This window comes from Amphiura filiformis, chromosome 5 (genome assembly GCF_039555335.1).
Source record: "Amphiura filiformis chromosome 5, Afil_fr2py, whole genome shotgun sequence".
Taxonomy (NCBI): Eukaryota; Metazoa; Echinodermata; class Ophiuroidea; order Amphilepidida; family Amphiuridae; genus Amphiura; species Amphiura filiformis.
In genome coordinates, this window is record NC_092632.1 from 26,426,590 (window position 1) to 26,441,033 (window position 14,444).

Genomic DNA, 14,444 nt, shown 5'->3' on the forward strand with positions numbered 1-14,444 from the left:
TGCACATTCCAATGCGACTTTTAAAGTTAGAGATTACCAATTAGACCTACCAAACTTGACACATGTTACCTGTGTGTTAACATTATTTTATTCTGTGCCACCATGGACCCTAAAAATCTTTTCCAGGATCTATGGTGCCACTTTAATTCAAGCAAACCTGAACATTTTTAATTGTTTTGTACTGAGCATATAGAGAGACTAGTCACTAACACAAGTTCAGTCAGTAGTCCTTCCTAAAATCTATAGTTCCAAAAGTTCTCAAAAGAAAAGATTCAAGTTTGCGGTATTTGCGATATCGCTATCATCATCAGATAGAGCATGAAAGAGTTTGGAAATAGTATGTAGGCCTACATCGCCGTAAAAAGCGGCCGTATATTTCCAACTTGCTTGCAACGCAAGGATAAGAATAAATAGACAAAAAAATCATTAAATAAAAATATAAATTACACACATGTACAGGTGACAAGCGGAGCAGAAACTGTGTCCAGTTGTGTCCATCACTGATATCTTGCCTCATGTCATATCAGGATCAAAAATCTAGTGGCCCACCGGGCCAGCATTGTTGGAAGTTTACTGGCCCGAGGCAAAATCAACTGGCCCGGGCCACCGGGCCACTGCTTAAATCTGTCCCTATCATTGTGTTTCCGAGTTCAAGTTGATGTACTAGCAAAAACCTGATCGAATTCCCTCATTTCCTTTCAAAGTTACGGTCAATTTATGTATTTTTTCTGATCATGATTAGTAATACTGGCGGGTGTCTGCGGGACTTTTAAACCAGTGGAAATGATTTGGAAAGGTTTTCCAAGACTGGCAATGTTGTTTCTATGATCCGCCAAGCTTGGCCATAAGAAATATTGGTGTTATAAAATTACCGGAAGTAAATTGTTTTCCTTTGTTTATGGTCACGGCCACAATGCTTTGTTTTGTGGGTAAAAATGACGTCATTCTGCTTAGAAGTCGAGATAATGGTGGTTCATAACCGGCCAAGCTCAATAGATAAGAAGCTTAGCAAATCGATAGTGCACCATTCATACCTGATTGCTCAGTATCGACTCATAAGATTCGCCATGAACTAATTGACATCTCCATGAGTAAATATCTCACACCAAATCCAAGATCAAGCAGACCTCATAACCAGAAATACATCAAGCCAGCAACCAGAATTGATGCATACAAATATTCATTTTTCCCCGCATCAATTGAACTGTGGAATAAACTGCCTGCCGAAGTAGTTGAAGCAAAAACCTTGCAGAGCTTCAAGTCATCACTGCGCAACCATTGCAGTTAGTCCGAATAATCAGACCCAGAACAAAATATTAATTTCTGACATGATCGTGTACTGGGTCTGAACTGTTTCCATATGAAATCTTGATGGCAAATTGGACAATAGAAGCACATGGTTCTACGTGACAGCTTTTTAATCCCTATTCATGTTACGTGAATCACGCTATTGTGGACCATCCTTCTGATACTTGAGTGTTTGGACAAGCGGAACGGTCCTTTGTCTACCTCTCTGTTTGTAAACAAACCAGGAGGTCGAAATCGTCCTCCTCGCCGAATACGAAAGTCAGCGTAATAGTACGGCACTACATTGCAGTGATGTTCAACTTAATACAATTCATTAATTTTTTCTGCACATCTCCATGCGAGCTCATCGGTCAAGTTGACTTTAATATATGCTTTTAGCACAACGTCGGCTTACCAGAACCAGAATCATAGTACAAAGGGAACTGGGTTCGTGAATTCTCCTTCTATAATACCTACCATGATGAGAGGATCGATGTACCTTCTGCGTCAGCGTACTTTTCATAGAATAACACAATTGCGCGACCTGCATGAGCGAACCTTGACTTTGCCTAGCAACGACCGTGTAATTGGTCAATTCTCAAAAGCTGTGTTTGCGCCGTAAGCGCCGGTCTTTGCGTAGTACGCTCGGCGCAAATAACTGTGCGTACCCAAGTTCAAGTAGGCTCTCATCATGATTGAGAATTTATTATTTTGGCTATAGCAGTTCTTTTAAATTTCTATGTAAATATGTATTGCCGGTTTAAGCCATTCTGGCTGACTAGCAAATGTGTTAACTGAGGTTTCCCTCTCATACCTACTACATCATACATGTAAGCTTATGCCTTAATATTTATTTATTAAATTTTAACAAGAAAAAAATTATATTCGTCGTATCTAGTTAAACGAAAGTAAATTTAACAGTACCACATCATACCTATTACAATAATTTATTTAGTTAACGAGTACAAACTTCAAAATATGCACAACAAGTTCAACAACCTACTGCAGCAGCTTTTGACTTTGAAAAATGAAACTTTCCGTGGGCGCCGCCATGACAGGCTCTTCCAGGATATTTGTTCCTCAATATCAATTTCAAACATTTTCCCTTCATGTATATCCATTTAACGATCAGTAAATTTAATTTATAATAAATCTTAGCTCATTTTGCATTAATTGTGATATTTTGTGTTGAAAAAAGTAATTTTGTTAGGTCATAATTTCCTAAATAATATTATTTGGCATTAAACCCAAGTAGTTTCATTTCTAGTTTTGGCCTGCAAAACACGAACCCCCACTCTTTCTCCCTTCTTAATTTTAACATACACAAATGGCAAGAACGAGATGATCACATGCTAATGTTTACGTCAAACAGCTGGAACAAACATGACAAAGACGGAAGCAAATTATTTATGATGATTAGATTTGTGGGGAGACAAGATCAAGATCGACGAATTCATGGCGCAACTTTTATTAGATGATCAAATCGTTTTGTGAGTTTATCAAGTAATTTAAGGTAAGCTTGCTTTGACTTTGTAGTTCACAATTATTAAACACTGACTGAACTGTGCGTGGTAGAGACAGGTGAAGTAGTAGACTAATTCCAATCAGCCGTCTACACTTCGCATGTACTGTGTATGCTTCGTAGTGACGACTGATTATCTTACAGCCCATATCATGACGGACTTCTGAAAACTATTCAATGCGACTTTGGTTGTGCGCCGAAAGCGACTGACTAGCGGCGCCAGTATACCGCGTCGCTGTACCGCGCTGCTGTGACAAGATCACGCTCTGAACTTCTAAAAACAACAAACTCGGTCAAAAGGTCAATTTGGACACACCTGCCCACGCTCTATGCCACAGGAATCCTGTTGCAAAATCCGTCACTTTTTTTCCACGTAGTTTTCTCAGTCGTCAATCCAGATGGTTGACGACTGAGGGCAGCAGTCTAGTGAAGTAGTATGACGAGTCATATATTTACATGATTTGTCAAATTTTAGTAAGCTTAAAGGAGTATTTCGTGATCCTAGCATCCTCTATTTATGTCATTTTTCATTAGATATCCACGAAAAAAACCTATTCCCAAAATTTCAGTTGATTCCGATTTTGCGTTCGTGAGTTATGCATGATTATGTGTTTTGCACTGCTCCATACAAGGTCAATGCGTTGTAATTTCGTTCTGGTGCACCAGAGCGAAATTCAAATTTCACGATATCTTTGCTAAACGAATTAATCTGCAAGAAATATTTTGTACATAAACATTATGTAGCCAGAGGTTTCCAGTGACATAAAAATCTCAACTTTTTTTGAGAAAAGTGGGGGGATGAGGCTGTGGATCACGAAATGCCCCTTTAAAGTTTACGTTTTTAAAAACTACATTCAGTGCATTGTCATGATTGTGCTGCAAGCATGCATGCAGAAACACACTAGTATATATTAAATGTTTTGCAGATTTCCTTTTTCAAATTAAGCGTGTTAAGCGTACTGTTAACCGTCCAGGCCCGCGTGTATTATAAAATATAATTGCACAAGGTCATGGGTAGGGACAGGCACATCTGAGTGAGGTTTGTGCCACTGAAAACACCATTTTTGGAGAAAATGAATTTAATAATGATGAATAAAACTAAAATTAATCTGTTTCAGATGCTCTAGTTTGCATTGACAACAGATTCAATGCTTTAGGAAGCAGAATAAGGTCACATACTGAGGTCGAAGGTCATTTGAGGCCAACTTGTAGGCTAAAAAGGCCAAAAAAATGTCTGGCATGAATCACATATCTTCAGACAACCTACATTAGGGTGGGCCAAAAAACACCTTTTTTCTCGGATCGACTTGGAACTCTCGGAGAATTGGAGACGGCTTGCTATTTGGTGATGTTTTAAAGGGTCCTTACAAACTACCCAAAGTGTTTAATATTGGTTAGGATGGCATCTGAATGCCTACTTTTCCCAGATTGTTTCTACTGATTTCTCTATATAGAGTTATACAGTAAGAAATAGCAAAAAAGTAGGGATTTTGTGAAAATCTACTGCCTGGGCGAAACATGCTCCGATATTACTGATATTTCAGCACAATACTACTATGTACCCCAGTAAAATTCTCCGAGAGTTGTTTTTTGGCCCACCCTAACCTACATGTATCTGGATCGCCATCTATTTTGATATAAATTCTGAAGGAAAATATATATCTATATATTATTTTACTTAAATACCGCTAACTTGCATACCAACCATTTGACAATACAAGTCACAGAGCTATATTACAAGACCCTTTCTTACTTAATTACTTTCTTCCCAAAACACAGATATGTTTCCTTGTTTTAAGAATATCAGCTATAAATTCAGACACATTCAAATAAGTTGGTTGTAAAAGATCATCAACATATTGTTAAACAAATTCTTCATAATTGTCTGCTGATACATGTACCACTTCTGCAACATGGCCATGCCATTCACACACTTGGTTCGTTTCATCATCTGCCCAATTTTTTAAAATCTCTTTCCTACTAATCCATGGGGATGTTTCTCAAAACATCTTCAATGTTTGCAATGTTTATTGTTGGGCTCACTGGGACTTGAACCAGCTGTTCTACATGGTGTATAAGTTCTTTATCAGAGCATTTGGAAACCAATATTCTGGCTCCTTCTTCACACTTTTGCACTTTCCTTATTTGTATATTGGGCTTTTAGTTGTTTTAAACGGCTTGCTTTCTAGCAAGTTTTTTTCTCATCTGATCCATAGAAGTCCAAATACCACCACTATGTAGTATATGTTGGATTAAGAAAGCTTTCTCTCTGCTGTTTTATTCCTTTTCTGTTAAGATGTTACGTCTCTTCGCCTTTATCTTTTCCATCACTTTCACTGCTATGTCCTTCTTTCTTTCTATATCTTTTTTGACAAATCTTCTTCCGTCTTTTCTGGCAAACTTTAGTCTTTTGTCGTTTTCTTCCTCGTCCTTAGACGCCAATCATTCTATAGTGTTGTTGGATTTCACTAGGTATTTACAACCAACACGTTTGGTGTATTCCTGGAGTCAGCGTCTACCATTGCAAATCTTCTCTCCCCACTGATGTTATTTGTTGCTGTTGATTTTGCTTCCTGCAGTGTAATTTGTCTATGCATTGGCACCTAATGACCTCTCCAATCGTATGGCAAAGCTGTTGGAGAGTCTCGAAAGCTTTAGCATCTTCTTCCTCTACAAGTTTGGCTTTCCATCAGCTTCATAAAAACCTCTTCAATTGTGACAGGAACACCAGGAAATACAGTACTTGTCCCTGACAGCATGGGTGATGCATCGGCAGAACAATTGACTCCAGCGCATTATTATGTATATTGTTCATGTCTAGGACATGGAGTGAGGGGTTTTCACTATACTTCATCCAAAGCCCAGTGCACCTCTTGCCAATAATTCCAAGACAGCGTAAACTGCAGTTATATTTGCCACTTGCTAGCACTTTGCTTAGTGCCCCTTACCAAACCATCTTTGCTGCCATGTACATTTTTCATAAAATCAATGTATTGCTGAGTGTATGTGTACACTAGAGCAGCATCATGAAAATAAATACGGAACCTGTTGCCAACAAAACGCACAATGTAATTTAGGATCATTCCATAATTTAGAAACTCCTTTAATGATACCAAGTGTGATGCTTTCATAACCTGGTACAAATAAATAATAATAAATATAAGCATTTATAATATGCCATTCATATAGAAAATTAAATCTAATCCAAGGTGCAAAACACCAGATGCAAGCAAGAATACATAAAAATAGAGTTAACAAAAAGTATAGCTGGATAGGACAAATCAACTATCCAAATTGTTAGCTCTATAATACAATTTCATATAAAATACAATCGACATGAACTAAAGAAACTTAATATATATGTAAAACATAATACAGAGCAGTATATGCATGATAAATCACATAATGCAGCATTGATTAAGAAAGTCTTGAGTCCAGATTTGAACTGATCAACAGAAATTGATTGTCTCAGATTATAGGGAAGCAAGTTCCAAAGTTTTGGTGCAAACTTTGTCTGACGATCTTAGAGTGCATGCAGGTGTGTATGGAACAAATGTTTGTCAAAATGTGTGCAACAGAGTTCTCTATAAGTTGAAGTTTCCTAAGCTGTTGTTCAGTAATTCCATTTAGTAGAACATTTCCTTTGTCTAAGCATGAGGTAATAAAGGTGTGAAGTAGTATTTTGGCAGTACCCTTTGACAGAAGTTTCCTATTTTAAATACAATATTCGAGGTCCAGTGCATTTAACCTTTCCCCAATGCTTGAATGTATTATGGAATCTATTCAAGTTCCTTGTCCAGGGGAAGCTAAAGCATTTATATTCTCGAGAACAGTTTCCATCCTACCCCGAACTTGGGACCTCACACACTGGAATCTTTGTGCTAACTTGACTGTTTTAATTGTTATGTATTTCTAAATTGCTTCAAATAAAATTTGTCATTAATAACCAAGTAATAAAAGCAATTCTGAATGGAATTAACTTGCTATTCAATTCATAAATCTTTGGGCAATAGAGCCAAGGAAAAATAAAGAACTTGGGTGACAGTGCATGGGTTTTTACCATGATACATGTATCAATATGGTCCTTGGGTGATGCTGAAAAACATGGCCTTAACAGCCCAACATATGCATCACTTCCAATTCTGTAGTGCACTTTTTTGCTTGCTGATTTGGTTTATTGATCAAATTCCATTGAAATATTGAAATATTCTGATTTACTAATTACTTGATATGATCAATGGATCAGGAGATTCTTCCATGCACGGTACATGCCATAGGAACTGTTAAGTTACTACAGGGAGTCACGACATGTGTAAGGTTTTGTATCGGTCAATGAACTTGATTTACATCATGTGTTACCCTACCGTTATCTGAATGAGCACAATAAAATCGGATGTTGTCACGAGTTAGTAACAATGCACTTGTGATATCAACAGTACTGTAGCTTTGGTTATCTGTCATAGGAAATCATTGTCTAATTGCACTATAAATACAATTCTTATCTGTTGGTAGTTTGCTGTTTGAAAGTAAACATTGTAATAAAATTGTGTATTGCATTGCATTTGTCATACATACATGTATAATAATTTTGTCATTTTTTAGAAATGACCATTGTTGGTTTAAGTCATTAGGTTTTGACAAACATGACAAAGCACATCTGGCGGATATGTTTGTTTTTTTGTCAAAAAAGCAACAATGATTTTGAAATATGGCTTAAATTATATGTCTTATTATATGCCGATGATACAATTTATGACAATTTTATGACAATATCTTCAAAATGCAATCAAATCTCTACAGTTATTGTCAAACATGGAATCTTGCTGTTAACCCAAGCAAAACCAATGTTGTATTATTTTCTCATGGGAAGATCAGAAGAAAACCATTATTCCACTTGGGAAATGAGATCCTAATTGTGTGCAACGATTATAATTATCTTGGGGTAGTTTTTAATTATATGGAAAGTATTTAAAAAAAAAAAGGATGCAAGTCAGCCAGGCAAGACATACTATGTTTGCATTATTGACCAAGTCAATCACACTTCACTTACCAATTGAAATCACTCGATAACTTTTTTGACTCATTGGTCTTACTAGTATTACTCTATAGAAGCAAAATTTAAAGTGTAAAATATATTAACCAAATATTTCTTCTTGAATTGCAGATCTAATACAACACACACTTTAATCAGCAGCATCAAGTGAACAATTTAGCTGTCACCAGCAATTTGAAGCAACAATGAAGGAGTTTGAACGTGGAAGTGCTGCCATTGATTGGTGTGAGGATAATTATGCTGTTGTAGCATCCATAGCTGAATTCTATAATGTGGTGAGTTTGTAATGTTAAATGAGTGAATGTTCTTAGTCATCCAGTAGTTTCAAACAGAGTTTTGGAATTAAATCTAATACTGAAACTTACTTTTTGCAACTATCGCATGACCAGTCCAGTGGGTCAGTTGCCTGATGAAGTCTGGTGGTTCCAGACATAATTTAATGTCTCAATAATTGCAAAAAGTAAGTTCCAGTATTAGAGTTAATTCCAAAACTCAGTTTGTAATGTTATAACAGTGCATAAGACCTTCTTTTCAATGGGATTTGAATATGTTTTGATATTTCTGTCAGTGTCACAAAAAGATCAACATTTTGGAAATTATAAACCTAATTAGATTCAAATAATAAATATCTGAAGATCACATTTCCAAACTCAAGGTCCAATCCTATAGATATTTTCAGGAATTGTACATTTTCTATATACATGTACTCTACACTGTACAGTGGTGCAGATTGGTGCACTGACCATGCGTGGGGGGATACTTAGCCAACAAACACCACTATACAGGGATGCAAGTTTTCTGGTGTTTTTTGTTACAGATTTCGGGGTGATACCCTCATAGCCTGATCCTTAGCGTTTACTAAAATAATAGATCAAGTGTTTTAACAGCTACTTGCATCCCTGTCTATAGTATCCCTGTCTAAAGCTCAGCGTGTCTTGGGTTTAGTCCGGCGTAACCTGTGGGGATGCAACGAGAAGGTTAAATCACCTGTCTACACCACCCTCATTAGACCATTGCTAGAATATGGAAGTTGTGTTTGGGATTCATCCAATCAGTTAAACAACACCAAGCTTAACAGAGTTCAACGCCAGGCGGCCCGCTTTTGCAAGAATAACTACATCAGGGAAGAAGGCACAGTCACCAGATTGATAGGAGAGTTGAATTGGCAATCCTTAGAAGCTCGTATTTTATTTAATCTTTCTTTAACCAGGGTAGCCCCTTCAGTAACTAGTACTGATCTCCAAGGGGGCCCTGAGTGACAATTCACAATATACATATACATTGTACAATTTCATAACAGAGATCAATTTTAAATAAAAGCAATGCATGCAATCAAAAGTTACATGATACATTAGTTACATTGTACATCAGGTTCATTTTTACATTAGGTCTGGTAACACTAATAGTTACATGATTAAAAACTGATAATATTATAACAATGTACATGTTTGGCAATCAGATATAAGGAAAAGACAAAAAGTTGAATACATTTGTGGAAATTGATAAAATCTAATCACAAATCTGAAATACAGGTTTTAAAAGTATTAAGGGTCATGGAAGAAAAGTTTCTACGGATGTCATGAGGGAGTTCATTCCAAGCATAACATGATCTGTAGTGATAAGTTCTCTTGCCAGGATTTATGTTCCATTTTGGAATGGCAAGAGAATTGAAAGTTTGGCTTCTGGTACCATGAGTATGAAGAGATTGCATATGGCCCATTTCACGGTTAGGCGCCACTTTTTGATTTTCAACATATCTGGCCTGGTGTGTAAAAAATATTGGGGTTACAGAATTTATTGTTGGTGATTTTTCATTGTCTCTGTATGGCCTAGCTCCACTAGCTTAATCAGCCTTCCTGCTTTTACCTTTCAGGGTGCACAGGGGTCAGAAGTGGTCAAAAAACCACATTTCACTAGCAACCTGGAAACAGACATTTATTTTCCAATGCTGCCACTTTAAACTATGTTGAGCCTACCAGCTGCTTTTGTTGTTTTTATATAGTGAACAAGTTGCACTAAACAGCCATACATGAACAAAGTATTAGTTGTCAGTTAAACTAGCATGACAACCATTTAAATTTCTGAATTCGGATGTGACATTTTCCGTTCACATCTATGTACCTTATTCAATGTGGAATAGATCAACTAATACTTCACATGAATGGCAAAGTAATGTGTTTTAGTAAAGTTCAGAGTCTTGATACTATTTGTTGAACAAATTACACTTGTTGCTCTTAATATGTAGATACAGCGATATTTTGAATTTTTGCCAACAAATTCCGTTCACAATTATGTCACATCCGATTAATTTTCCAAATAGTTTAATTTATTAACAAATATGTGGCATAATTTTTTCTTTTTTTTTTTAAAAATCCCCTGCTATGAGCTATCTAATGACACCATTTGATGAAAACTTCTTCATCAACTTAGCTTGCACATGTCATTTCAAAGTTTCCGTTCACATGTGTCACATCCATGGTACCTGTCACATCCAAAATAGTTTCTTCAAAGAACTAAGACAGGAATAGGGCTAGGATGCCAATTTGAAGTTATTTCATTACAGGTTTGTGGGGGATCAAAAGGCACAACAAATCTTTAATTCAGCATGCCTTCTTTAATTGTGACAGGAGATTCAAAAAGCTTCAATTTCCGTTCACATGTCACATCCTCAAAATTAGTAGTTTTTAGGCAAAACTACTCGAATAACTTGATATTTGTCTTTCTGAAATAGGTTTATTATATTGCACACACCATATATGGTAATTTGATGGCACTTTGTTGTTGTCTTTAGGGGACAGTTGTGTATACAATTCATAAAAGTGGATGTGACATTTTTAATTGTGAACGGAATATTTCAGTATTATAAACAGTTTGCTTGTCAAAAATTAGTATTAAATATGAAGGGTCAGAAAAAACATTTAGCATTGCTCAATTAAATAGAATCTCACAAAATATATGTGTTAGAAGTGGGGAAAGCTTATATTTTTGACAAGTAATCTGTTCATAATAATGAAATATTCCGTTCACAATTAAAAATATCACATCCGCTTCTATAAATTGTATACAATGTTTAAAATGAAAACTTACACAGGTTGATGTGTTTCAATGTATCTCATTGGATTTACTGAGTATGTGAAAACATTTAAAATCATCATTTTCTAAAACATACTCTGGTTTACAGTGTGTGGTTTCCGTTCACATCACATCTGTCACATCCAAATTTTCACAAACATCAAAATCTTTGAATTTGACCCATGTTTTCAAACTGGCTAATATTATTTGTGAACATTACCCATATTATGACCTTCAAAACTGTGAAATATCAGAGTCATTCATTGATTATTAAAATTGTTGAGTAAACCTTTTCATGTCAATTTCCCTTTTTTACCACAAAAATTACATTTAAGTGGCCATAAATTTGTCATTCCACATCCACATTTGCCCAAATTTGGTCAGAAGGGAGCCTATGACATACTCATTTATGTTCAATATCTATTATATGTATTGGACAGTCAAAGTTATAAATATACCCTACTCAATATTTATCAAATTTGTTAAAAAATTACATAACATGAGACAATAAATTATAATTTTCTTCGAGAAGTAGCGAGAATTAAGCTGGGAAATGATATTTTTATGAAAATATGGTCTTATTTGGATAAGAAAACCCCTATTTAATGAAATTTAATCCATTTTGAAAATTTTGAGTATTTTTGACCAAAAGTGGCGCCTAACCGTGAAATGGGCCATATAAATAAATTGAGAGGATAAGTAAGATGGTGCATTATGGGTAAGGCACTTGAACACAATAATCAGAAGTTGTTTTTCCCATCTTGTATGTAGTTTATCCCAGTTAAGAGACTCCATCATATCATTAATAGGAGTTCTTATATCTGCTGACAAAAGAGTACGAGCAAGTGATCTATTATGGTGCACTTGAAGTGAAGTTGAAAGTGTGTTTATGCAATTTGTCCAGACAGGACTACAATAGTCAAAGTGTGGCATGACAAGGGCATTGGCAAGCATTTTAAGGGTATCATTTGGAAGATAATACCTAAGTCTCACGGATTATGCCAATGCGCTTTGAGATATTAGAAGAAATATGGCTTACATGTTCATTCCAAGATAATAATTCATCAAATACAACCCCAAGATACTTGAATTTATCAACTCTTTCAATATTATTACCATTGTATGAAACATCAATATCATCAAATGTATTCAACATATAACTTGTGCCAAAAATCATGAGTTTTGTTTTCTTGATATTCAATGTGAGATTGTTTTCATTCAACCAAGAGGCAACATTAGACAAATTATCATTTAATTCTGCTTGAAGAAGTGATGAGTCATTAGAACTACATATAAGAGTTGTGTCATCTGCATACATTATAGTTTTACAGTTAACAGAGTTTGGAAGTGAATTTACAAAAATGATAAACAATAAAGGCCCTAAGATTGTACCTTGCGGTAGGAAGGTGAAAAAGTGTACCATGATGTACAAAATCCATCATGGGCTGGTAGACATCTTGCTTCCTAACCATCTTGTGTACCAAACCAGGGGGTCATAACAAGAAACATAAAAGATCCGCTACAAGACCAACCGTTATGGAGACTCATTCTTTCCTTCCACAATCCCCATCTGGAACAACCTGCCTGCATCAGCTTTCAATGCTGTTTCCTCAGAAGCCTTCAAGAACCAAGTCACCAAAGTCTATGTTAACTAAAATTCACATTAAAACTAAAAGCATCCATCCAAGTTCTGCTCGTTAAGTCTAGATTGTTGATGTTACCTGATGAAGGAGACTCTACCAACGTGACAGATACAGATAGTATTTGGCAAGATCCTTTCCGCACTGCCAGACTGCTTTTCCTAATTATTGTGTAAATAGAATTAGGTCATGCGATGCTATGCAGCTTGAACAGCGAATGAGGTACTGAAGTGATGTTGATGTTATTCAATTAGCCAATCAGATCCCCACTTGCGTGTTTACGCTGTAATCAGCGCCAAATCAGCAGTGCTTTATAACCTAGCCAAATAAAATTCTCTTATAAGGTCTATTGAATTGCCACAAACATAGATGTTTCACTACTGTCCTTTCTTCTCATTTGTTCCCTCTTGCCTCAAAGTGGTGTTGGAAATTTCAGAATAAGATGTGGATCAATATAAAATTAATTTGTTGTTGTTGATTTTCTCCCTCAGGTCAGCAATGCTCTGTTCCTGCTAATGCCACCCCTGTTGCTCTATCTGTTCCGTCAATATGCCCGTCAAGTCAATCCATCCGTTAACATCATGTGGGTCCTTCTGATGGTTGTCGGAGCCTCGTCCGTCTATTTCCATACAACTCTTAGTATGTTTGGTCAGTTGTTAGATGAGATAGCAATAATATGGGTTGTATGGTGCGGCATCGCATTATGGTATCCTAAACGATATTATCCATCACAACTCAATGGGAACAGGTAGGTTTATCTTATGTCATTAACCATAACTGAACCAATCATCAAAAAAACCCTCTAAGCACAAAATAACTGCAAGCGCAAGTATACCATGTGATGTGATTGCATGATGCGAACACACATTATGTGTATGGATAGCTTGGCTGGCCAAGGTACACCCCCACACTATCCCAGGTGGCATATCTGGCACCTGAGGGGACCATGGTTTAAAACAGAACCGGCCCAAAAACAAAATTAGTTTAATTTATAGGATATGTACATATGCGTGCCATCAATTTATTTGAATTGTTTCCATGTTTACTGGGCAAGATATGGCGACAATGACTCAAATTTCAAATTTTTCTTAATTTTGGCCGGATTTGATCAAATCATGCTATCTAATAACAATGCTATTAAAAACTTACAAATTAAATTTATTTCAACCTTACAAACATTTCTTTTATAAGAGATACATCCTCACCCAATCTGATAAGGTTGAATAATTATGAGCATGAATTTCAGCTCACCATTTTTGTGTCATTCTATATTTTGACTCCTACAGGAAATACTTCAAGATTTGTATTTTGCTGGGTTGTCTGAGTACCACAGCGTTAGCCTGTATCCATCCAGCAGTCAACTCTTACTTCATGTTTATGTTTGTCCCTCCCAGCGTGTACATGCTCTATTTGGAACTGCAAAGGTAAGCTTGTCTTCATCGTTATTCAGGCCCATAGCTAGGGGGAGCAAATATGTACCTCCATAAATCGACAGCAGTCTGCTCTGTCTGTAAAAAATAGCCAAATTGGGCTAAAACTGTCTAGATTTAGTTAAATATACCCAAATCATTATATTTCTGTGAAATTTGTCTAATAGGCTCCAAAATCAATTGCAGAGGGGGTAAAGGTTTGCTTTTGGCAATCATTTGTTAACAGAAATAATTAAGTCTGGTTAACTTTGTTCAATTAAGGATTTTTTAATGCACTAATGGCACTACTGATATGATTTACAGGAACTTTCAAGATGACCGTGTTGCTAACTAGATTTTATTTTGAGATATGGAAAACAGCTCACACTAGCAATAGTGTTACTAAAAAAATGGGGACCCTGTTTTTCTTTTTGAGATAGGAAATTAACCATGCCATGGCT

At 36.1% G+C, this 14,444-nt stretch overlaps 2 protein-coding genes across 2 annotated transcripts in view; one reads left to right on the forward strand and one right to left on the reverse strand.

Annotated features, from left to right (window-relative positions):
* The window catches only part of LOC140152879 (DIS3-like exonuclease 1), a 29,675-nt gene extending 27,399 nt beyond the window's left edge, over positions 1-2,276 (reverse strand). Inside the window, 1 exon segment of the mRNA XM_072175406.1 lies at positions 2,222-2,276. The gene's annotated coding sequence lies outside the window, so the exon portion shown is untranslated.
* A 294-nt stretch (positions 2,277-2,570) lies between these two features.
* On the forward strand, positions 2,571-14,002 carry LOC140152881 (alkaline ceramidase-like). The gene is made up of 4 exons (XM_072175407.1): positions 2,571-2,800; positions 7,974-8,137; positions 13,066-13,322; positions 13,861-14,002. The coding sequence occupies exons 2-4, from the start codon at positions 8,048-8,050 to the stop codon at positions 14,000-14,002; spliced, it is 489 nt and encodes a 162-aa protein (XP_072031508.1). The 5' UTR covers positions 2,571-2,800; positions 7,974-8,047.
* Positions 14,003-14,444: the final 442 nt, after the last annotated feature.

Coding starts and splice junctions, on each gene's coding strand:
- LOC140152881 (XM_072175407.1), top strand. CDS start 8,048: ATGAAGGAGTTTGAACGTGGAAGTGCTGCCATTGATTGGTGTGAGGAT. Junction 8,138..13,065: donor TAGCTGAATTCTATAATGTG/GTGAGTTTGTAA, acceptor TTTCTCCCTCAG/GTCAGCAATGCTCTGTTCCT. Junction 13,323..13,860: donor TCACAACTCAATGGGAACAG/GTAGGTTTATCT, acceptor TGACTCCTACAG/GAAATACTTCAAGATTTGTA.